The sequence below is a fragment of the Rhinolophus hipposideros genome, assembly GCF_964194185.1.
Source record: "Rhinolophus hipposideros genome assembly, chromosome: 3".
Lineage (NCBI taxonomy): Eukaryota > Metazoa > Chordata > Mammalia > Chiroptera > Rhinolophidae > Rhinolophus > Rhinolophus hipposideros.
This window is the reverse complement of record NC_138049.1, coordinates 48305769-48330953: the sequence shown is the minus strand read 5'-3', so window position 1 is coordinate 48330953 and position 25185 is coordinate 48305769. Positions and strand designations below refer to the sequence as shown.

Sequence of the window (25185 nt, the reverse complement as noted above, 5' to 3'; positions counted from 1 at the left end):
AAGACAGTTTCCTTGAAGAGGACCTTGATTAGATTCATAACAGGGGAACAGGAGTTCCCTTTCTAGAACAGGAGTTCTAGAAAAAGAACCAGAAAAAGAGGGTGGTGGGGTCCCCAAGACCACCCCCAGGTTTGATGATTTTCTTAGGAGTACTCACAGGATTCTGCATATAGTTGGACTCACAGCTCTGGTTTATTACAGCAAAAGGATACAAAGCAAAGCCAGCAGGAAAAGGTACATGAGATGAAGTCTGGAGGAAACCAGGTGCATGTTTCCAAGGGTCTTTCCTCTACCAGGGGAGTCACGCAAGATATGCTTAATTTCTCCACGAATTATCACATGTGAATTAAAACATGTGATAACAAATGTGAAATGTGGTCTACCAGGGAAATTCATTGGAGACTCAGTGCTCAGGGCTTTTGCTGGGTTATTCACGTACACATCCTCTGCCTAGCATGTTCCAAAATTCCAGACTTACAGAAAGAAAGCAGGGGTTCAGCATAAACCACATCGCTTGCAGAAACAGTCCAGGTACAGTGAGCTGCCTTATTAGAGAACGGTGAAAAAAACTCCTAAAATCCAAGTTCCCAGATGCCAACCAAGGGCCAACCATACAAGCAGGCTTTTCTAGGGATAGCAAAATCCTTTTCTGCATAGGGGTATATTGAAAATATTCTTACTTTGTGATTCAATAATCTCATTTTCAGAATATTTTTTGTATACAAGACGTTCATCACAATATTGCTTAAATTAGTAAAAAAAAAAAAGTAAACAAGGTAAGTGTCCCAAAACTGTTCAATGGTTCAGTAAATTATGGTTCAGTATTATAAAGAAATTTTAAATAGCCATTAAAATTATATTTTTGAAGATCAAGAATGATTATCCTGGGGAGTAAATCAGGACAAAAATTATATATATAATAACTCAAAAATGGGAGAAATACAGAATGAAATCTAGAAGAAAATACACTGAAATATAATCATGATTCATTTCTGAGGGATGGTTTATATAAAATAATTTTTATTTTTCTGTTGACCTTTTTCTATGCTTTTAATTTTTATTTAATAAATATCTATTTACTTTTATAATCATAAAACAAGTTATAAGATAATTATGTTAAAAAGAATTCATTCATTCATTCATTCATTGAAAAAGACCATGAGCAAGTGATCATGAATTTGTCTTTGAAACTGTTGAGCTTGAAAATAGTCAAGACATGTAAGTAAGGATGTCTAATAAGAGCTTGGAAATTAAAGATCTGGGGCACAGATATAAATGTGAGAATCACTGCACATAGATGGGGATTAGAACCTTGGGCTAAAAAAGGATTTTAGATATAAAGGTCTGTGTATTCAAAGCCAATTTTGCTAAAATGTTAAATATTTAGTGTGTACAGTGAGTAACATGAATACAATGGATAAGGCAGAGCTTGATTGAGGAATTCTTAGACTGGCAAAGGACCATTTAAAATGCAATTTTTCTATTTCATATGCTTCTTTCTTCAATTAGCTAACATAAAACAAACTAGAGGGAAGGGAGATATAAACATTAAAGAAAGCACAGTGACTAATTTTTATTGTAAGGAAGAAAAGGTTCACAAATTAGCAAATGTAAAATTAAAAATGTTATTTTTCAATGGATAGAACAAAAAATGAATTTCCTAAATTACTTTGAATATTTACATGATCACAATTTACCTACAATTCATTAAGTATTACTAACATAAATCACACAAATTTTCATAGTTTTAAGAAGGGATTAGGTAATTACTATACAAACTTTTGGAGAAGGTGATTTCAAACATATTCATTTCCAATTCCCCTCCATTTGCTTTAACATATTTACCCTCAATGTGCAGATACTACTCCATAGAATGCTATTCTTCCACTATCCAGATTCTCCATCATTGTATTAAGTAGCAATATAGAAAACAGACTGCTATTGTATCCTTTTATCCCTGGAGAGATGAAATGGTCTGCAGCTTATTTTAAATCACAAAGCAATTTTGTGTACTGAATTGGCCCAAGGCTAGGAAGGTTGTGCAACACACTTCCCACATGACCTCCACTTGTGGGAGCTTCCCATTCGTGCCAGACCATGAAAAACTTGAAGGCACTTCATGTGGGGCAGTGCTCTCTTTGCCTCTGAAGTGATTCTGGGCCAAGTTAGAAAATCCAAATTCTGAACAGCCATTCCAATGGCAAATACATTCAGAGGAACAACAGAAAAGCCAGAATTTTTCTGGTTAGGAAGGGAAATGTGATTAACCTAAATTGGACCTGGGGCGCAAATGGAGATATCAAGAAGTACTCCTTAGTTTCAGTTCAACTGTGCATTTTTGCTTCCATTTAAAAAAAAAAAAAAAGAAAAGCTCTTTAAATAGTTTGTCTATATTCAGAAATCTAACTGCTTAGAAAAGGTCCCTAGTGCTTGTAAAGGACTGTGTTTGGGAAAGTGGTGGGAAAAGAGGGCAGATGAATAAAGCATTGCTACAGATTATTAGTTCGTCAAAGCCAGCGACTGCTGCTTGCTAAGTGGTGGCTCATGAATGACCAACAGTCCTTCAAAGCATGTTGCTTCCTCTTTTCTCTTTCCCAGGAAGAAAAAGATTATACGGAACTTGGAGTCAAAAAAACCCGGGTTCAGATCATGTCACTGTCAAACATGCATTAACAATTTCCAGACACTATGCTTTCCTGCCATTTGTCATCTCTGCATTTCAGGCTTTACCTCTATAAAATGGGTATACCAACAAATGTCACCCTTTTCTTAGGTGATTGTGTGGAAAGAAAGTCTGTACAAACTGTAAAGTGCTATCCAAGCATTTATTGTTCTATTAGGTCTTCCTAACATACAGAAAGTACTTAACAAAGAGTCACAAAATTATTAATGAACTGGGCTAATTATAGTGGACAAATGGTAAGAGTGGCTAGATTAATCAAGAACCTTAAAACCAGTAACACTTTCACTTAAAAATTAACAGATATTTAATTGTAAAATACGAATATTTTACATCAAACTAAGTTGAACATCTTGGAAACAGCCAGGGGAGAACACTGCCTTAACTGCCACAAGAGGTGAATATAATCATCACTTACAGTGGGATCTCAGGTATGGCAGATGGATGATAGCAAATCAGGTTTCATTAAAGTACACAGGCAGTGAAATGAGAGGTTAAAAGCCTGAGCTCTGGAGTTCAAATCTCAATGAACAAGTTGTGTAACCATAGGCAAGTCACTTAATCTTTTCTAAACCTCAGTTTTCACATATGTAAAATAGGGACAGAAGCAGTGTCTGCTAGGATTTCTGTGACGATTAAGTGAAAAAGCATAGGAGGTGAATACTTAGCACAGTGTCATCTTCTCAGCTATCACCATTTTCATCATACTATACACAGGATGACTTTCTATTAATGGAACTGGACCAGGAGTTCTCCATGTTACAATTTGCTATTGACCTTTAACCATGGTGAACTATGGTATATTTTTGAAAACACAGCCAAGGGAGACCACCATGGTCATACATCCTGTCAGGTCCCACATACCACTGTGCTGCTAAGGTGAAGTTAGATATGACTACTGGGAATTTTAGTTCCCCGAACCAAATATTAGCAGATGTCCAGGATATAATTCTTCACATTTCACTAACCACTCTCTGAACCATCCAGAGTCCCTGGGTTATACTTTCAAATTTCTTATCCAAGTCGCTCATGCCCTGTGTTTCACTTCCAGTAAAACTTGTCCTTCTTTTCTCAAATGGAAATGTCAAAAAGCTTAAGATATGCATATAAGCATATTTTGTTCTAATTTGCAGCGAGTGAAATCTTGCTAATACAGAAGCTAAAGAAGTTAGAATAATGAAACACTTAAGATAGGAATCCCTTATAATAGTATATACCATGTTTAATGATGGTGATGGTCAATGAAGCAATTGCTTCACATTCAATATCCTACTGAAATGAAATAACTGCATTTTAAGGAAATAAAATCTAACCCTTCTTGAGATGTCCTGCTAAATGAGTCAAAAAACCTTAATTCTAGACCCATAAAATTTATCAAAATAATCCAACTGTGCAACCATTCTACTTATCATAGAGAATTTAATAATGCAGCAAATTCTGGATCTTGGATATAAATGACAGTCCTCCCTCAACAGTCATCTTCTTGAAATCATGCCTACTCCTCTGGGACATGGAAGGCCCCTTCCTCTGGGGAAAAGCAAGGCCCAGTCATCTCAGCACGAGCTGCTCCTCCATCCTGCTTGTCTTGTGACAGCGCTACCTGCCAGCCAGCAAAATCCTGGTGTCTACTGGGCGGCTGCAGATTGAACAGACTGTGAATCCAGCTAGGGGATAAGAGGTTGTTTTAATTGGCTAAATCTGCTATGTACTAAGCGTATGGCCATGAATTTGTAGCCAAAACACTAATCTAAAAAAAAATGTCATGTGCAATTTAAACACAAAACAAAAATGACATTTTCGCTCATCAATCCTAGTTTTGCCACAAGGGTTTCTAACCTAACATTTTATAATGACTACTAAATTCTTACCTTTGCTGAAGTAGAATTTTCATAGTATACTCCTTGTACCAAATCCATAAGGGCACTTGCTAAAAGTTCCACAACCTAAAAAACAAGATCAAAAATTAAAGGAAACAATTTTAAAAATGTATCCCTATTTTTACCTCAGAATGCCTCAGAAGGCTTAGTAGCAAAGCAGTATTTGTGTTTGACAGGAAAAAAAAGCAGAGTTATATGAAAGATCCTGGCAAATGGCATTGCCCACCTGGATATTAAGAGCTGTGATCCAATTTTTTTCAGTCAAAATTTAAGCAAAAAAAAAAAAAAAACCTTATAAGCATAGCATTTAACTAATATACATGAAAATACAGCAATAGCCATTTTGCACATAAGCTTAAATTTCAGATAACTAATGCAATCTTAACCCAATTTATTTTCTGTATGTTTATTTCTGTCAGGTGGATACTTTTTCAATATCCACATTCGGGGAGGCATTATAAAATGCTAATTTTCATACTTAATACAGGAAAAAAAGCAAAAGAATGGTTAACCTTTCAGATGTATTCATTCTGTTGTAGTTAAAATGTACTGTGGATATATTCTGTGTAGGGACCCTGGATCAAACATACCTTATTGTCATACCTGAAAATTTTTACAGAAACACAATATTGAAATCGTATTCATCAAACATGTATTACTTTCAAGGCTCAGGCTATTTAAAAAAAGAAAATCAAGCAAAATCAAAAGCTTTGAACTTGTTCCAAAATGTAAAACAAGCAGAAAACAGTAAATGGTCTCTTTGGAACTACTGTACAATTTAGAGTTGTTTGCATAAACTATCTTAATTCAAAAGGCCAAAATAGTGCTTTTATTATAATGCTCATTGCAGCCATTTCAAACAAGAATACCTCAAGGCAACCCCATCTGCTTCTTATGAAGTCTTAATATCTTGTATATTTAGCTTCCAATATTATGCAGTCCTGTATCTGATTCCCACTCTTTGCTTCCTAAAATTTAGCTCAGTTCTGATTGAATTAAAGGATTTTGTTTCAGCTTTTATCATTCTCGTAATTGAAGACGTTATTAAGCCAAAGGATACAGACCCAAACAAGACACTTCAATTTCAGGTACCCTGGATTTAATAAACATTTTCTTAGAGACAAATTACATTAATTTATAGAAAGACTTGCTTTAAAATTTTAACACATGAGTATTTATCTCCAAATTTATATTTATAGTCATACTGCATAACACACAAAAGGCTGCTGATATGGAAATTTTGCTGATTAAAGGCAGATTTTTTTTCTAGCTCTGCAAATGGGTTAATTTGTAAGACCTATACAGTCTTTTTTTTTAAAAAAAATCACACTGCCCTTTAGTAACCAAATACTCAAGAAATATTGTAGCAATATGAGCTGCAGAGGAACTGGACGGACAATGATCCTACAGTGTTACCAGATGTGTTGAGTTATTTAAGTGGGGAAGAGAGAAAAATGAATGGATTTTTTTCCCCTGAAGGTATCAGATAAGCCCTATTCCCAAATCCAGGAGGATTGAGTATCGCCAATAGGTCTATGAAAGACTGTAACTAAATGCACCGCATCAGATTGGATTACAGTTTATACAAGCAACATCCCAAGATCCCCCTCATGGCTGGACACATAATACAGATCAATCACTCACTAAGAAATGTTATGGTTTTGAAACAGTTTGAGCTCTAAGACCAGCACTGGTAAAGTGAAGAGGGATTTACAAAGAGAAAGTCCAACACTAAATGTCAAAATGATGGCATGAACTTTTAACAATGGATCTGGCTCTGGATAACCCGAGTGTTCTTTTACTTCCCTGAAATTCCAGACCAGGCGGAAGCAACAAAAACATTTTATTCTCTCTTTCTTCTTCTCTTAATGCAATCAGCAAACTGGCAAACCTGTACTTACAAGTTCATAATTTATAAATGACCTGTAATTCCAAATGGCCATACTTACTTGTGCAGAAGACACCTTCAAAACCAACGACAATCATCAAGGAAAAAGTTTTGGATTATCGTGGGTTAACAAATCCAGGAAGTGCTATATTATGAAAAGCAGGAATAGCCTAGGGGAGTTAAATGTGTCTCAGGCAAGGGTGACTTACCCAGTACACACATAAATCTCTTTCCATTACCCGAAATGTTTACTTTTAAAATTATACCAAAGAGAGATGTATTTATGTATTTGAGTATCACCCCCCTTCAAAATCGCAAATATTTCTAGGAAGACCACAGGGCTACCAGCCACACATACTTTAACGAAACTAGTCTTTTTTTTCATTACATGGCTTACTTCCACAGTCATTCACTGGTTTAGATACCTACTGTACTAAAATATACGAAAGCACTTGCTTAATGACATTTTTCTTCTTCATTTTCTTGAGGAATAGTTTGCTCAAGCAACCCAAAATGGTAGCAAGGAAAGTGGCAGCCAGAGGAGAATTCAGAAGTCTAAATGCTAAACCTCCGGAGGCTAAGAGCCCATGACCCAGACTTCTTGTTGCTCTGCACAAAAGCAACCAGAGAGAAAGATTCAGGACTTCACTTTCTCAGGCCCTGGGGTGGGGATGGGGTCAGCGGACACTTTCTACTAAGAAAATATAATAGGCTAGGAGCCAGATGATCTAGGTTCTACTTCAAGCCTACTACTTATTTCATTGTGAGATTTGCCGCAAATCAATTAATTTCTCTAAGCTTTGGTTTTCCTCAACTGTAAAATGAGAGGAGTTGCAAAACATAATTCCTAAAGGTCCCTTCCAGTTCTAAGATGCTGAGCTTCTAGAAATGCAAACCTTATTATTTATAATTAGCCATGTAAATTTAAAACTGCTTTTTTGGTAATCTGTTCTTTTTTGCATAAACCTTTCCCTCTGTCTGAACTCTACTGATTACTTTCTTTACAAAACTTTTTGTACCGAACCCCGCTTGGCTCCAATAACTAGAATCATAAAACAATTTCTATTTTTAAACCATTTCTATGTTTTAAACAATTACGACTGGTAGCCCACCCCACCGGTTGGCGAAGTCCTGCTTGGGTCAATTAAAGGTCACACTTTTAAAGGTTACTCTGGGTCTTGAAGGGCTCTGATGCTTAGGAATAATTCACACATAGTAGATTAAGAATGATTTCAGGTTTAAGCGCAAAGTTGCATCAAACAAATAATGGCACTAGTTGGTCACACCACTTCCTTCTCTAATGAGTAAATAAGTAAGGCACTTACAAGAATATCTGGAACATAAGAAGTCTCAGTTAGTGTTAACTTATTATTCTTCTATACATCTATATTATTACTCTATATTCCATATAAGTCTTGGCTAGATGAAGGGCGTAATACGGAAATCAAGACTAGTCTTTTTTAAATGGTGTGCCCAAACATTTTAGAAGAAAGTGGGTTTTAATTCAACAACAGAACACACAAAAAGACTATTTTAACCCAAAATCGGAGATCTCTGTAATACTCACTCTTTGTATCCTGAAATAATTTCAGATTACATGATTATCACCACCAGTTTTATAAAATTTAACTCTCTAGAGAGTAAACAAAAAGGAGATAATTTTCATCATTTCTGCATTTCTGGAGGTTGTGGGAACAGCAGGATTGTTTACCTGTCCATGCGAACACATAAATACTTTTCAAATTGTGACACAGGTTTAAATTTGACTCTACAGCAATGCCATACATTGTTCCCCAATAGTCTATCATCTTAGATTCCAGTGAGCCAGGAGTGGTAACCATTCACAATGTCAGTGTTACGAGCTGGCTTCTTCTGCCACCTTATTTTTTGGCTACCAAGGAGGTCATATAGAAAAGTAAGGGGACAGTGTACATACTGTCCACTTCTTAAGCAAACTGTTGATCTTTCCCACTTGCATTACCAGCCTTTCACCAAAGACAAGGAATATATAGTATCCACATGCACCTGAATCTTACTTAACACACAGATCTGACATAATTAACCTTTGGAATGAATTTTTTTTTTAATTAAAGTTTATTGGGGTGACAATTGTTAGTAAAGTTACATAGGTTTCACAGGTGTACAATTCTGTAATACCTCATCTACATATCACATTGTGTGTTCACCACCCAGAATTAGTTCTCCTTCTATCATATATTTGATCCCTTTTACCCTCACCTTCCACCTCCTTTCCCCCTTACCCTCTGGTAACCACTAAACTATTGTGTGTCTGAGTTTTTGTTTCTTCATTTGTCTTGTTCCTTTGTTGTTTTCAGTTTTATATACCACATATCAGTGAAATCATATGGTTCTCAACTTTTTGACTTATTTTGCTTAGCATAATAATCTCAAGATCCATCCATGTTGTTGTAAATGGCACTATTTCATCTTTTCTTATGGGAGAATAGATTTACATTGTGTATATATACCACATCTTCTTTATCCAATCATCTATCAAAGGACACTGGTTGGTTCTATGTCTTGGCCACCGTAAATAAAGCTATAACAAACATCGGAGAACACATATCTTTACGAATAAATGTTTTCAGGTTTTTTGGGTAGATACCCAGGAGAGGGATTGCTGGATCATATGGTAATTCTATTCTTAAATTTTTGAGGAACCTCCACACTGCCTTCCATAGGGGCTGCACCAGTCTGCATTCCCACCAACAGTGTATCAGGGTTCCTTTTTCTCCACAGCCTCTCCAACACTTGTTACTATTTGTCTTGTTGATGATAGTCATTCTCACTGGGGTGAGGTGATATCTCATTGTGGTTTTTATTTGCATTTCTCTGATGATTAGTGATGTTGAGCATTTTTTCATATATTTATTGGCCATTTGTATGTCCTCTTTGGAGAAATGTATATTCAGGCCCTCTGCCCATTTTTTAATTGGATTGTTTGTTTTTCAGTTGTTGAGTTGTATGAGTTCCTTATATATTTTGGATATTAGCCCCTTATTGAAGGTGCTGTTTGCAAAAATCTTCTCCCATTTAGTTGGTTGCCTCTTTATTTTGTGGATGGTTTCTTTTGCTGTGAAGAAACTTTTTAGTTTGATATAGTTCCATTCATTTATTTTAGTTTTTTACTTCCCTTGCCTTTGAAGTCAAATTCATAAAATCCTCTTTGTGGAGTGAATTTCTTAAACAGTTAATTTACAGGACAAATTTCATTAACCTCAGGGGAGATACATAATTGCATCACTCTTTCTTTTGGCGAGGGTAACTACAATTCAATGATTTTTTTTACCTGAAAACTAAAATGATGCATAGTTTCGTAAAGGTGTGATGATTCTTCCCTGAGCTATGATAAAATTCTCAGTATAAAAAACTAGAAATTGAGAGAAGTAGGGCGTGGTAAGACAACAATGACCAGAAAACATCCTCATACTGCTATAAAAAGATGTCTGTAATGTATTCTTAAGGGAAAAAAAAGCTGATTACAAAACAGCATGATAGGTATTTTTAAAACAAACATGAAGTCAATTCATGTGTTTATATATACAGGGAAAAAAGTCTGAAAGGAGAGACAACAAACTATTAATAATGATGACAATGTGTAACTGGTAAGATTCTAAATGATTTTTAATCAAACAATTCTTCAACTCTTCTGAATTGTTTAAATTTATAATTGCTTACATTTACAATGCATTATGTTTTCTCCTTTTATTATACTGCTTTAATAATCAGAAAAAAACAGTAAATCCACTTCCGTGGGGGGAGCAGAAGAATACCCTGCTTTTGGGCTCAGGCAGGCCTCATGCTAAGCTGTGTCCACAAAATGATTTATGGAATGTATTAATCAGTAGTTCCTGGATTAGCAAAAATAAGTTCAGTCAGTGGTGGCAAGCAATCTGCGTAGACAAATTGTGCCTTTCTCAGTAGACGTGATTCAGGAGTACTGTCAGTTATCATATGACAGACGGAACAGACTCAACAGAGTCGTAGATATCTAGCTAGTAAACCAGAACATTTTAGTTTGAGCAAAGGAGCCCCTACCCAAAGTTATTAAGTTGGTGCAAAAATAATTGTGCGTTTTGCAATTATTTTTAACCTTTTAAACCGCAATTACTTTTGCACCAACCTAATAAAAGTAAAATGCAACTAAATCTTTAGAAAAACGTTTAACTATGAACTAATGTGTCTCAATTAAAGCCAGAAAGCTAACTGAGTCGATGTAATAAAGTAGCATAGTTGTATTTTAATTCACTTATAAAGGTTGCTACATACGTAATTTGCTTGGTATACAAACACCATGGAGGCTATTACAGATTTACAGTTGTCTTTCAAAAACTTGCGCTGGAAAGGTTATTTTAATGACGGTTTTTACTATAGTGTGGAAGGACAAGACAACATGTGATCCATCACTCTATTTAGGAGGCAAATGAACACATGGCTCCTCAGCCTTTACTACTCTTAACAGCTGCTAGCGAACGAAACAGTCCTGTGTGCCGCATCTGCAGTGCTGATGGCATTAATTACACACAAATTTACTGCACTCCTCCCCCCACACTCAGGAACAAATAGCAATGCATAAAGCAGTAGCAAAGGTAAAACGCCCTTGGGGAAGAATTATTTCTCACATACATCTAGGGAGGAACAAAGGACAGATTAGACGTAAATATATCCTTTTTAAAGAGCTTTGGTATTTGAAGGGATAGTGTCATGATTTTTTTAAGCTGTGAAACCTACACTGTCAGTGAAAAGGTCTTACAGAAAAATACATTTATAGATAAAGGATGTTACCAATAGCCTGCTAATGGTAACCAGAGCAGGTAGCGTCACTCTTTAGTTTCTCCTCATACACAAGAAGCAAAGTATATGAGCGATGTATTTAGACAGAAGATTAACATTACCAAGGTAAGGCAGGGAGGGAATGGCTTAGGAATAGTGCACTTCCATATGGAGACCAATAATAACATCTGACATTTGTAAAGCACTTTATCATTTATAAGCTGGGTCTAAGCAAACTATCTCCATCCAGGTGGATTCAGTCCCCAGAGCTCAGCCACAGCTTCGAGGCTGGCAGTCTCCACGGAAAAGCAACCTGTGAAGAACACAGGGAGCAGCAGTACTGGCCAAACAAGGGGCGAATCTACTCACCCACCACCTGGGCACAAGCAGTGCAGATGAGCCCTAATCTGCAATGCTGATTAATATAAATGAGTGGCTTTAATAAATCCGTTGATGAAGTCTATGAAAGAATGGTTCTCTCCACTCCTTCCTATCAGACAAAGACCAGGTTTAATGAAGACAATGATGAAAGGTCTGTTGCCATAAACACACCACTAACTCACAGGAGTTCTGGAGGAAGCATCTAACTTGGCTTTCTGAAGGGAGCCTTTTCAATGCTGCCAAATGTGTTAAGGCCGGGCTTATTTGTGGGAGGGATGGCAATCTGTTCTCGTGGGCTGGAAGTTCTTTCTGGCTAAGGGGGAAGAGCAGAGAGAGAAATGGCACTACTAGTAGGACAGGTGCAGCAAAAACTAAGCAAATTGATAATCTTAATTTTTAATTTAGAACAGCTGATACATTGGTTTTATAAACTCTTAACTACTGGTAACATTTGTCAAAAAGGATTCAGGAAAATTCAGTGAACTGAAGAAAAGTATAAAATCACAACTGATAAAACTTAAATAGGCCACAAGTTCAGGAAAATGGCTTGAATATGAAGTGCTGGAATTTAATAGTTACTGATGGGTGCACTCATTCCATAATTACATATAGCCTACTACAAGCCTGATACTGTACTAATGAAAGCAGTTATAGCCTCACAAAGGTAAAGGCCATTAATTTGCGTTTGATCACTTAGAAGGTTAATGCGTGGATGAGCTACGTGACCTCGGGCCAGCCACATCACTTCTTCGGGCCTCAGTTTGCTTATCTAGGTAAGAGGTGTATGTGCTTTCTCAACAGTAAGCCCCATGATCAGACATGCCTAAATGTGCAGCTGAATAGTTTTTTATTCATAACAATTGTAAGGGATGGGTAACTAACCAAAAAGGTGGATTTCTTTTACTAACAGTAAAAAAAGAGTCCAAAAATGTGTTTACTTTTTGAATGAAAGTGCATGGTTCTTGGCCTTGTTTGTCACTGAACAATGACAACTAATCATTTATTTATTTAAACAATGACCAGGTCCCTGAAAAAGTGCCAGATAATTTAAAATGCTTAAATCAGGATTAATTTTTTGTAAGAAAGAAGGAGATGCTTTCTACCATGTTTCCCTGACAATAAGACCTAGCTGGACAATCAGCTCTAATGCATTTTTTGGAGCAAAAATTAATATAAGACCCAGTGTTGTATTGTATTGTATTATTATATTAAATTATACTATACTACATAGACTGGGTCTTATATTACAGTAAGACCGGGTCGTATATTAATCTTTTCTCTAAAAGACGCATTAGAGCTGATTGTCTGGCTAGGTCTTATTTTCGGGGAAACAAGGGAGTAGGGTATAAAAAGTTAGTTGTGTCAAGGATCTGGCATTCTTACGAAAACTGTAAATAGTTGGTGCTTACAGAATTGAATGCTCAGATGAAAGAAACAAAGTAATTCTGACATTATTAACAACAGTTAGTTTGATTTTCCACCTTCTTCCATATGGGAATTACTGCACATGAAGTCTGCTATACTCAGGTTGTTCTACGTTAGTGCATTCTTAGTGGCACTGTTACACCTTGTCCTGACTGAAATTTCTCTGAGAGAATTATGCCTGCCATTTCAGTGGTCTGCCTGCTTTCCCCCACGTGGCTGATAATCTCCATTTTCTTTCACTGCTTCATTGGACGGCCCTCGCAGTCATGTTAAGTGGTGTTTTCCAAGTGTGATTTTTACCTAAAAGTTAATCCCATCATTGAGAAACACAAGTTCACAACGTGACACTTCAGAATACCAGTACAGTATTTCATCAGCTGAACATAGATGCTGCTGGCTAGAACACTGCCAAATAGTACTGGCTCTCAAAATTTTTAAATTGTAACCTGCAGTAAGAACAGTATTTTACATCATGATGAAATACATGCATACACGTATATGTATAAAAATGAGGGAAAAGTTTCATAAAACAAATTTCATTATCTATTTTCTACTGTATTTTAGTTTTTTTAAAAAGTGTTGATAATAATTTGTTAAATTGATTTCATCACTCACCAATAAAGAGGATGTGACCTGTGGTTTGAAACATTATCTTACATCCTGCTGATACACGTCACGTATAGCTCATACCTTGGTGAGCCACCTTAATTGTGCACGAAATCCCCCAATTTTTGATATGCAGTTTACACACTGTTATTCTGAAATACCTCTGTAAGGATGTTAATTTCTTTATCATTTTACACCAAAACATGTGAATTAACTGACTGAAATAGAAGTAGGATAAAACAGACTCATTCCTGGGTCCTATGGGGAATACTGTTAGATGCATAGCAATCTTGTTGGTTTCGATCACTGATGTTGCCTTCGCTTTGATGCTACAAGATTTATAAAAACAAATTGGCTTAGAACACATGTGGACAAAGAGTTGAACATTTCAGGATTTTTCTGGGATTTACACATATATCCTGAAAATTCCAAGGATACCCTGTCTTCTGGGTAATTAGTCCACTTTTCAGCTCAACCAGTTCCTCTTTAAATTGGGCCACATTAAAAGGCAGATGTCTGTAATTTAGAGACATCCCAAGGTTTGCACTTCAAAGGCAGCCACAGAAATAAAAGCATGAATCATATACATCAAAATCCATGTATCTTGTCTAAAACTGTAATTGTATTTCTTCCAAATGCATTCCTTTCCACCCTTCCAAAATCTGTGATTCAATGGAATTTTAAAAATAACTTGGCCCTACTGGTACTATGTGCTAGAAAATTAGGTAATCCTTTTTTTTTCACCTTCTTCAAAAAAACCAGGTAGTAGAAACTTGAGACTGGCTGCATCACATCCTTGAATCAAGTATTGGATACCCTTGGTTTAGAAATTCTCCAATTTATAAAGATACCCAATTAGCTTTTAAACTGGTATCTGCAATGCTTAGCACAATGCACACATTTTTGTTAAATTATCAATACTGTTCTAATTTGTGAATTAGTTGTATCAATCATAACTATTTCAAAACAAATTTGCACTTACCAGTTTGTTTAATCACAATTTTCAGAAATTTACATTTGTATATCACCTTATAGCTTTTAAAGTCTTGAACAAATGAAGCCTATAAATTTCTCATCACAAATCTGCCATAAAGGTGAGTTCATTAATTTAGATTTTGCTTTATATTGATGAAATATGCATCTAAATCTCTAAAAATCTGACATTTATAAAATATTTTGGATTCTCTATTACATCTCTGATTTTATTAACAATTTTTCTTGATTCTTTTGTAATCCTTCGTATTTCATGCCATATTCAGGATCTGGTTATATGTTGTAAGCTCAGACTCTTTCCTACAATACCGGCACTAACAAGAATATAGGGGATGAAGATAATGTTGCCTTTATTTTCCAGATGAGGAAACTAAGAAAATAAGTTGTTTCTGCATACTAGTTCTTTTATGAAATTAAAATGTTTCATAAAGCGCCTGTTGATGCTTGTATTGAAATATGTATTCCAATATTTTAAAACTACTAGTTGTTTAAGACAAATGGTAGGGTGTGGTAACTGCAAAACTGCTAGCAAAAAAGTTACCATGGTTCTTTGTTGGCTCGTTAGTTTTTCTCCTTTAGTTAAACACAGGATTTTGGAGCCTGGATTTAGACTGCAGCTCTATCATTTAGTAGCAGAATTATCCTGAAGAAATAATTTAATTTTTTCCTGTACCTCAGGAGGGATAAATGGACTAATATGCATAAAGCACTTACAACAGTACCTACTACATTGTAAGCATTCAAAAATATGCTAACACTATTTTTAAATGTTTGGTAGCAATTTTACTAAATGTTAAATATTCTACATTACGAAGATTCTAATTTCATTTGTAAAGTGGGATAATTAAGACATTACATAAATGGTCTGGAGAAAAATATCTGAGAGGTAGAATGAGCTATCTAATGTTAAATGGCTAACTGGAAAAAAACCCAAAAAAAGCCAGTGATAGGAGTTAAGTCCACAGACTTCGACTTCAGGGCTCTTTTCACTTCTTTGTAGCTTTGTATGTCATCTCGGAGGAGTATAAGAAAGGTAAGTGCTGTATAGCTCAACACATTATGAAAACATAAATGATTCACAAGAGTATACCTGAAATCGCTTAGTAATGAAATAATCTGATATTCTAAACAGGGAAATTGTCCTTTAAAAACTGAAAATTGGACATACAGTATGGTGTTGACAGATGTCTGACTTGCTATGCACAGTGAAAATGGCCTCACAGAAAGACAATTAAGCCACATAAATAATAACAAACAATTTAATGCATTTTCCAAAATGCTTAAGAAGAAACTTTCTTGGCAGAGCCATACTTTCCAACAAACCCACTTTAATGTTTTCACAGTTTACAGTATCAGAAATGACCTCGGGGTCAGGCATTTGTCAGCTAATGACCTGTTGGGCTAATGGCCTTCAGCTTTGCCTTGGGCACAGAAGTCCTCCAGTAGGTCATTAGCTGCCAGAAAAGGGCTCTTCCCCAATCACTATTGCTAAATAAATAAAATTTGCTCCTGGGTTAAGGCCCCATAAGCCAACTTTGGCTTAGAGTGAATTTTTTCGTAGAGAATTTACAACTCTGAGGATTCAAGAAAATGATGGAAATGCTAAAACTGAAATTATTATCAACACAGCTGAGTTGCTAAATGTGGCTACTGATGAAAAGCCCATAAATATTCTTTTGCTTATGGTTTTCAGGTTCAGCATTAATCTAATATAGCAGGTATCAGATTACAAACGCACGGCATTTTGGAATTTCACCTATAAGTCAACTGTTTGGAGCTTATACCACATTTCCCCATATACAAGGTTATATATAAATGGTGGGTAGGTTCCCAGGACACCCCACAAAAACTTGGTTAGCCCATACATTAGAAATACCATAACTTGTAATTAAAAATAGAAGAGAAAACCACAATTATTTAATACCTGTAGTTAAACCAAATAGGAAAAACAAAACTAAAAAGGAAATGTTTTAAAAATGATCTTTAAATATTGATAGTTACAGGTAAATTTGGTTTAATAAGAGGATGAGGGTAGAGACACTGGTTCTATCTTACGGGATTTCATTTCTACTTACATTATTTTCTTTTTTCTTAATACAAGAGTCTATCACCCTTAACTCTGATGTTTTTAAATTTCAAGTAAATTTTCTTGGCTTATTTTTCCTCTTGAAAAGCACGAGAAAAAGGCAAAAAGATAAATGGTTCATTTTTCTGAAATAATAGGTAAGAGAATGAAAAACCAGAGGGAAAGGGTTGAAGAGGACAGGTATATATGTTGGAGATTTCCTGAGGTGAAATCAACCGAGTTGTGAACAGTAAGAGACAAAGAAAGGGGTACTGTGTAGCAGTCTACCAGGTTGAGGAAAGGATGGGTGGAAGAGATGTGAGTTCAGGTAGCTGAGGAAGCGGAGGAAGGTATTGGCTGTTCATCTGTCCAGTACTTTTGTAAACTCAGGAAGTTCCTTGAGTAAAATCATTTGAAAGGCAAAATTAGAGTACTGAATAACTCAAGATGGAAAACAGATTTTTTTTTCCTCCCTCTGGTTTTGGAAAAATAGCAATTTATGTCAATGAAAATGGAGGGGGAAAAGCTGGTTTAATTAATTGTATTTCTGGAAAGTACAAAAGGGGATTTATAAAACTTGATGTTGCTAAGTGTACTATAAAATTGCTATAATCAATATATTTCTACCTTTCATGGCCAACCATGGTGTGGGTTCAACTCCATCCATTGCAGAGGATGTATTTTTATTGAACGTAGACTTTTTTTTTTAAACAGGCTTCTATGAATACTAGACATATGGAAGAAATACTTTTCTTGCTCTTCTGTCAAACCAGGTTTCTGGTTTGAGATAGACATTCAGAGAAGTGTCCATTTTGCATGATGGCATTTGTCCTTCCTTTGCCAAAAAGATATTCCATTCCATTGCTTTATGGCACCAAAAGGGCAAAGTTCAAGGTTTTAATGTGATAAATTTTGAAAGAACATAATAGTTTGTCTTCTTATTTCTAGTACAACTCTCAAACACTAATCATTTATCACTTTTACTTTTACAGATCAAGGAAGCAGGCCCAGAAAATAAATATATTGTCTGTTTAATATGTGGCTATATTACTGAATGATAAAAAACTGTGGAAAAATTAGTTTGGGGATTTTGAAACTGTAATTTTATGATAGCATTTTGACTTTTCTATTTAATTGATATGGAGATACTTTCCTTTATTGTTACAATAAATGACACACCACTTTCCTTTTGTATAACATTTACTCTAGTCATGAAAACCTACACTTGAGTGGGTTATATGTAGAAAAGAACATTAATCTTGGGTGTCAAATTAGAAAGACTAAAAGATATTAATTCAATAATTTCCACAAGTAAAATAATGCTGACAAGACTATAAACACACAACGTCGCAACTGTTTCTATTTTAAATGACTGTGATAGAGAAAAACTTCCAATACATTTCATAGAGTATAGCATGTTTTTAGGTCTCACTTTTCAACATGAATTTGAAAGAAAATTAATATAACAGGTAAGACCAACACCAAATAACCAACAGCAGCCTCTTTATTAAAATATATAGATGGTGTAAAGGGAGGGGATTTATATGTATAAATTGAGAATATTTATACAAACAAAATTCTTCTTTGTAAACAACATATTTATCCCTTTCGGAAAACAAAGTTAACATAAGGAAATACATCAGTTATGTAAGGAGTACATCTGTGCCTCTGGTTATTTTGAAATATAAATCACTAATGCTTAATAGAACAGCCCCCAGGAGTGACATCGTGATAATGTTCTGGGTCTTTAGACAAGATTCAGGCTCATCTCATGTGAGGTATAGTGATAGGTTCATTACATGAACATAAATACGAAGATAAAATAACATTGTGATCTCAATTCTTTAAATATTACGGTTATCACTGTATATGTAAAATGAATGTTAGTTTGTTTTTTAAAGTTGACAAGTAGTAATCCACAGAGTCTTATTTGCACTGTGGCTGAATCCCAAAATACAAATCCAGTCTATAAATAAACACAGGGAGCAGGGAAAACCTGCAATGGCCAGATTTCTAAATTACAGTGCTTTTCCATTTTATGATTCCCCCCCAATTATTTAGCATATCTCATTGATACATTTGATGCTCAAACACTAAAATTTTAGATTCTGGCATGTCCTCATCATTTCAGTGTTCAGTGATGTTCTACATGAACATAATACAGAGCAACTTATTTCAATGGAGTCAGGGAATCTATGGCTTAAAAAAAGGCATTCTGAGGTTTCTTAGTCCACGGTTTTTATATAGTGAAGTACAAAAATAAAAAGTTGCCCTCAGGTTCCATAATTGAAAATGAATGAAAACCCAAGTATTAATTTTCAAACTCGCTCTTGAATTCAAAATCCTGTTAATTCACACTTATGAGACTATAGTTATAATAGTAAGAGGACAATTACCAGAGGATTAATATACCAACTTCTATACTTAGAGATATTTAAAAATCTAAGTGTTACCTAAGGCAATTACCTTAAAAACCCCTAGTATCTTCAGGGAAAAGCCATAGGGAAAATAATTGACTTTGCTAATTTTACCCTTGGCAATTATAAAAAGCTCTTGTATTTCATATGACTGCAGAACCCTTCATCTAATGGTCTGTCCCAGAAGAAGTACAGAGATAAACACATAGAAATTCAGACAAGAATCCAGTAGTGCAAGAAAATGGGAAATTGGTAGAAAGAATGAGTCATAAAAAATTAAAGTTGCTACAAATATGCTAATTTTAATTACCAAGTTAAATATACACCCTCCAAGAAAAAGCAGGCTGTCACTGTGAAAAAAAGTGACATACTATAAACACGGAAATTCTGTATTAAGTTTTGCCTGCTCACTCTCGCTGTGGTTTCTCTTTATGCTGCTGTTGCTGACAATTTTTCTTTCTTATAAAAGAAAATGAAAACATCATTAAATAGAAATCTAACTTTATCAAGACATTAACCATATGTAGAGAACTTAATAAAACTTAATAGTGCCCCAAACAAATACTGATTACCACCTCCTTCTTCCCCCCAAAAAACCCTATTAATGGTTACTACGATACTTAGTCGACTTAAGCTTCTGGGAACTAATTTAATAAAATTAGTCCTATTCTAAGATGTAACTTCACTTTCCTTAAGAAAATATTCTTGTGGGAATACTGCCAAGTATTCAAATGAAAGGAATGGTTCTGAATAAGGGAGATTTGCTTTATCAAAGAGAATTCTTGACTTTCAAGCACTTTAGTTACCCCTTACAATCTCCTCAGTTTAAAGTACTGCTCACACGATTTGGAAATCATCTATTATGATTAAAAGAGGGCTACTAAAAGCCTAGATTTGTAGAAGATCAACTATGGACCCCTGGACATGGTACACAAGGTCTTTCACAAAAAGATTTCTTTTGAAATTGACCTTGACCTTACAGAGCCTTCAGTGACCCTTTGTAGAACAAGTGCAAAAGATCCACGTTTTGGGTGATCAGGAGGGTTGCATAGAATAAATCTTCAATTCAACATACAAGTATTAAATTAACAGCAACAACAAAAAATACCATGGCCTAAAATGGAAAAAAAACTGCTCACCAGGCAAAGGCTGATAAAATGCAAATCTAAAAGTGTGAGCCTGTGCAGAGACCTGAAGGTATAGACTCACCAAAGGGGAAGGAAGTGCCTGATCATTTTTATTTGAAGAAGTTTCGGGCTGAACTGTTGCTTGGGTATGTTAAGTTTTTCTTTTTCTTTTTGTAAATCAAGTAGTGCTACTGAAATCCAGTGCCTAATGGAGCAGATGGTGGAGGTCTTAGATTCTGGAACATTTATAGTGATGCTTCTGAATGCAAAACACCAAGAGTAGATTTCACAGGCTGTGAATCTGATCTGATTTTGATGGGAATGAAACCTCTGTTTTCTCTGAACTTGAACCATGCTGAAAGAAAGAATATGTGAATGATACAGGCTAGCTAAGAAAAAGAGACACATTAAGTATTATTCCCCAAAAGTGAAGTGGTTAAGTGAATACTTGTTTGTGTCATTATAGCATGATTATATGCGTATTTCTATTTAATACTACCATCTTAACCTTATATGTGTCATCAGAATCGCTTAAAGTAAGTTAAAATTGATAAGAGAAAACAGGAATTTGTCTAAAGGCAATAAGCCTTGCCTTTTTAAAGGCAGGGCCAGGCTGAGGGCTAATTACTAAAATGTAGATCTAGTGACCGCATCCAGACCGCCTCTTTCTCTCTGGTATATGATGGGTCTAATACACGAGAGGCCAGTGTGTGTAAGTTGGGCTAGTCATGTGCAGCTCAAGGCACCCAGAAACTATATCAGACCTTTCTGAGACTTCTTCCTTCTCTAAGACTGAACGTTCATCACAGACCGCAGAGGTGCAGTTTACCAGGGAAGATGGATGATGCCGTCAGAAAGTGGCTTCCAGGGACAATGGATCACTCACCCTTCCGCTAACACGAGAATTCCATGAAAGGAGAGAATTTAGTGAGACCCATCAAAGTAGACCATACCCATAGAAAATGGAGCAATTGGAGGTGAATACAAATGAAAGGAATGCCCAAATGGTAATAAATCTCTGGAGAGAGATTTGAGATGCTCTATTATTCCATTTATATGGCTGATTCATTTCTTACTTTAGCTTCCTTTCCATGTGAATATGAACTATATATTAAAGGTACTGTACTACTTTCTTCCTAAAAACCAGCAGGTCTGTCCCATGAAAATATGTGCTAGCCAGAAGTGTGATGGGAAGATAGGACAGAAAGCTACTTGTCTCCCAATATCTGTTCTCTGTATCTTCCAGAGTTTTGGCAGGGCACATGGCTACCCACAAGAAAGTTTACATTTCCTAGCCTCGCATACAACTAGGTGCAGCCATATCATTAAATTCTGGCAAATGTAAGCAAAATGATCTCGAATAACTTCTGCGAAATGTCTTTGAAGTGGTGGTTATGTAATTTATCATCCAAACTGCAACATTTGCGAGTAAGAGAGTGCTAAAATGATTAAAATTTTATACTTTTAAAAATGTATATTTATTAAATAATAATTGATTTTATTATACCAGTGGACTTGTTAAATAGTTCTATTAAGAAACTATTTGCAAAAATAAAATTTCAAAAGTAATAAAAATAACATATTTATGTACATCAAAACAAATAAAAAAGTTCTTCTTTCTATTGATGATCTGAATATTAAATAGCCAGTAGAATAATTATTCTTGGTACACATTCACATATTTTAACGTGTTTTTTAGCCATATCTGTCTCTAATATTGTGTCATTGGCACTTTTCTGAAGAATGTGTCTTTTAAAATATGGCCTTTTAAAATAAAGTTGCCAGCAATATTCTTCACAGTTGCATTTTATGATTAATTAATTTGAAATTATTGATACCTTCAATTGATTGTGATTGGTAGACCATAATATTGTTAATTGAGAAAATTCTCTTTCTTGAGGTTCTGAATTACTTGGTAAACTCATAGCAAATTTGCTAAATGGAGGAGATACTCAACTCTAATTTTTTTCATATTGAAAAATGTAACTATTCCAGCTCAAATATTTTCAAGGAACTATCTTTTTGCTTCCTGAAGAGTATCTTTCTTTGACAAATATTTTTATAAGACAAAACTTGTCAAGTAAATTGTCTCTATGATTCTTTTAAATATTTTGCCAAAATTAGATGCTACAAAATCTAAGCCATCTTAATTTCATTTCATTCGTGTGTAATGTATAATTTATTCAAAATAGGAGCACCACCAAAAGATTCTTCCTTCAAGGTGAGATACTCCAAATCACAGTTACAGAACTGCAAATTTTAATCTTGTATAGTATTTGAGTTCTCACTATTTATTTTGTTTCATTCCTTCCTTGCTTTTGTAGGGAAATAAAGCTTTGCTTCCAAGAATTGTAAATCTCTAACTTGGTTGTCCATTTATTGAACTTGATATAAAATTTCCAATTGATGTTGAATAAAATGTCACCAAAATGTTAACGACTCATTTATAACAAAGTTGAATACCACTGTTGGATATAAAGATTTCTAGAATTTGATGATGGGCAACAAAGAGAGAAGGCACACACTGCTGTGCTGCAGCATTTTTTTGTAATCAACATCAGTTATCTCCCCCCAAAATCTTGTAGTTCAGCGACTCTGACTATAAAGATGTTTGTACATTTTTATAACAAGAGCTTCTATTTCAATTAGTAGAATGTTGACACTTGTTCGGATGCAGTTATGAATTATGGGTATGCCACAACCAATTCCAACTATTCCACCGGTTTCTTAATGTAGTAAGAACATTGTTTTTACCACAACACTGTGTGCTTTAACAAAATTTGTACTTGTGTTATTATTATAAATTAATAATTTTATCTTCCATGTTGAACTTTTAACTGAATTTCCAATCTTACTCATAATGGCTTTACCTCTGATAGAATATACTTCCAAAAGCTTTACCTTGATTCCATGAAGAAATGGAAAAAACAATATATTTTTAGAATTAACTAAAATGATTTAATTACTTAAAGTACCTGATGACACTCAATTAAAACTAGAATTATTTAATTATTTGCAAAGTTTTTCTTCTGCCAATGGAGCCCCAAAACATAAAGCTATTGCTTCCCTTTTCCTATGTGCATAAAAATCTTGTAGTTAAAATGAATGAAATTTAGAAGAACAGTCATTTATCTAAATAAAAGTCAGGGTCCACAGAGTGGTATGCATGTATACCTTCTACAGCTGCACGTGTTAAATCATCATTTTCAGGAAGTTTCCTTAAAGTAACTACTAACTTCAGAAGTAGACCCTGACACGTTTTCATCAAATTTGACTCTTTTTGTTTTCATGTGTTCGGTGATACCACTATGGCCTCCACAGTGGATAGTACATGTCAAAAAAGATTTTGTGCAAGTTACACATCCCTTATCAACTTCCTCAAGAAATAAAAATCCAGTATTTTTAAAATATATACACTTTTATTTTTTTGAGCTTACTGCTGCCAAAGGTTTACTGCAAAAACAAAGTGCTGCCAAATAATAAAATAGCTATAGCTTTACCTTATACAAGCAAGCGTGTTCAGTCTACTCTCTACTCACTCTACGCAGCCTTGATTTCCCACACATATTTTATACATACCGAACCTCCAACTTACTTTGCTTCCCATTGAGTTTTTGAAGTGGTACCTGGTGGCTTTGTGATTCTTGAAGGCTATGCATGGGCCTTAGGAAAACTGGATGATACACCAACTGGCCAGTTGGGGCAGCAGTGACAAATACTTCTCCTGCCAGCCGAGACAAAAGAGTTAACTGTCCCTAGATATTCGCTGTCAGTTATTGCCCTACATTCTGTCCTTGATTGGGAGGTGTCTGAAAGAGTTATGAAAAGAGATTGTCTTTTAGATTTAATATTACATCTTAACATAACTCTCCGCTATACATGGGTTTCACCTACTATAAGCCTACATTAGACAAAAACTGAGGCAGAGGCTGGAAGTGTAAAGTGGAGATCTATCAAACCTGTGCTGGCTTATTCTAAGGTAATTATTAGCAATCATTCTCTGTTAAAAAATAAAAAATCCAGGACACATGCTAACTCAGATGGGCTTCTGGAAGAGCAGACTTACACTGAGACTGACCTTAGCAACCCAGGATGTGCGCTCACTTGACCTTCAAGGGAAGGAGCTCTGCCCTTCTCTGCTGGTCCTCCTCCTTCCTTCCTATTGGCTGGAGTGTGAACACCATGGCAACCATGTTGGGCCATAAAGTGGTAAGATAAGGAGGGCAGAGCAATGGGATAGAAGGAGCCTGGGTTCTTAGCTTTGTAGAATCACCATGCCAACCTGGGACTGCCTACTTCTGCATGCTCTTACATGAGAAAAAAATAAACTCCTATTTTGTTTTGCCACTGTTATTTTATAGTCACACCTAATCATTACTGATATATAAGAAATACCTCTACAATCGTTCTATAAAGCAGTTTGGTACTATGTATACTAAAAATATTGAAACCCTTTGAACCACTTCTAGGCATTTATCTTAAAAAAATAATCTGGAATGAGGAGAATTGCTGTGTAAAGAGGCTACAAATCTATTTATGATAGTAAAACATGAGAAGCAACCTAAATGTCCAAAAATGAGGAATTTGTTAAATAAATATATTACATCTAAATAACTGAATGTTGTGAAGCCATTAAAAAGTTTATGAAAAGTTCACACATAACATGAAGAGGGAAAAAACAGGCGGGATTAAAAAAACCTTATATATATAAATTTTCACCTTTGTTACTAAAAAACCCACATATATAAAGGTATGAATAAACAAACAAAAAACACTGAAAGAAAAGACATCAACATATTAACGAACAGTGATTATTTCTGGATAGTGGGATGATGAGTAATATTTATTTCTATGTTCTTTATATTGAATATTTAACACTATCCTATCATTAACAAATAATTTCATCTGTAATCAGAAAAAAACAGAAATTCA

General features: G+C 35.1%; 1 protein-coding gene across 2 annotated transcripts in view; it reads right to left on the bottom strand.

Annotated features, from left to right (window-relative positions):
- The window catches only part of PDSS2 (decaprenyl diphosphate synthase subunit 2), a 220818-nt gene that overhangs the window by 75856 nt on the left and 119777 nt on the right, over nt 1-25185 (bottom strand). For both annotated transcript variants that reach the window (XM_081038208.1, XM_081038209.1), the window contains exon 4: nt 4549-4623. In XM_081038208.1, the coding sequence (XP_080894334.1) occupies nt 4549-4623 (75 nt within the window). The remainder of the gene's footprint in view (nt 1-4548; nt 4624-25185) is intronic.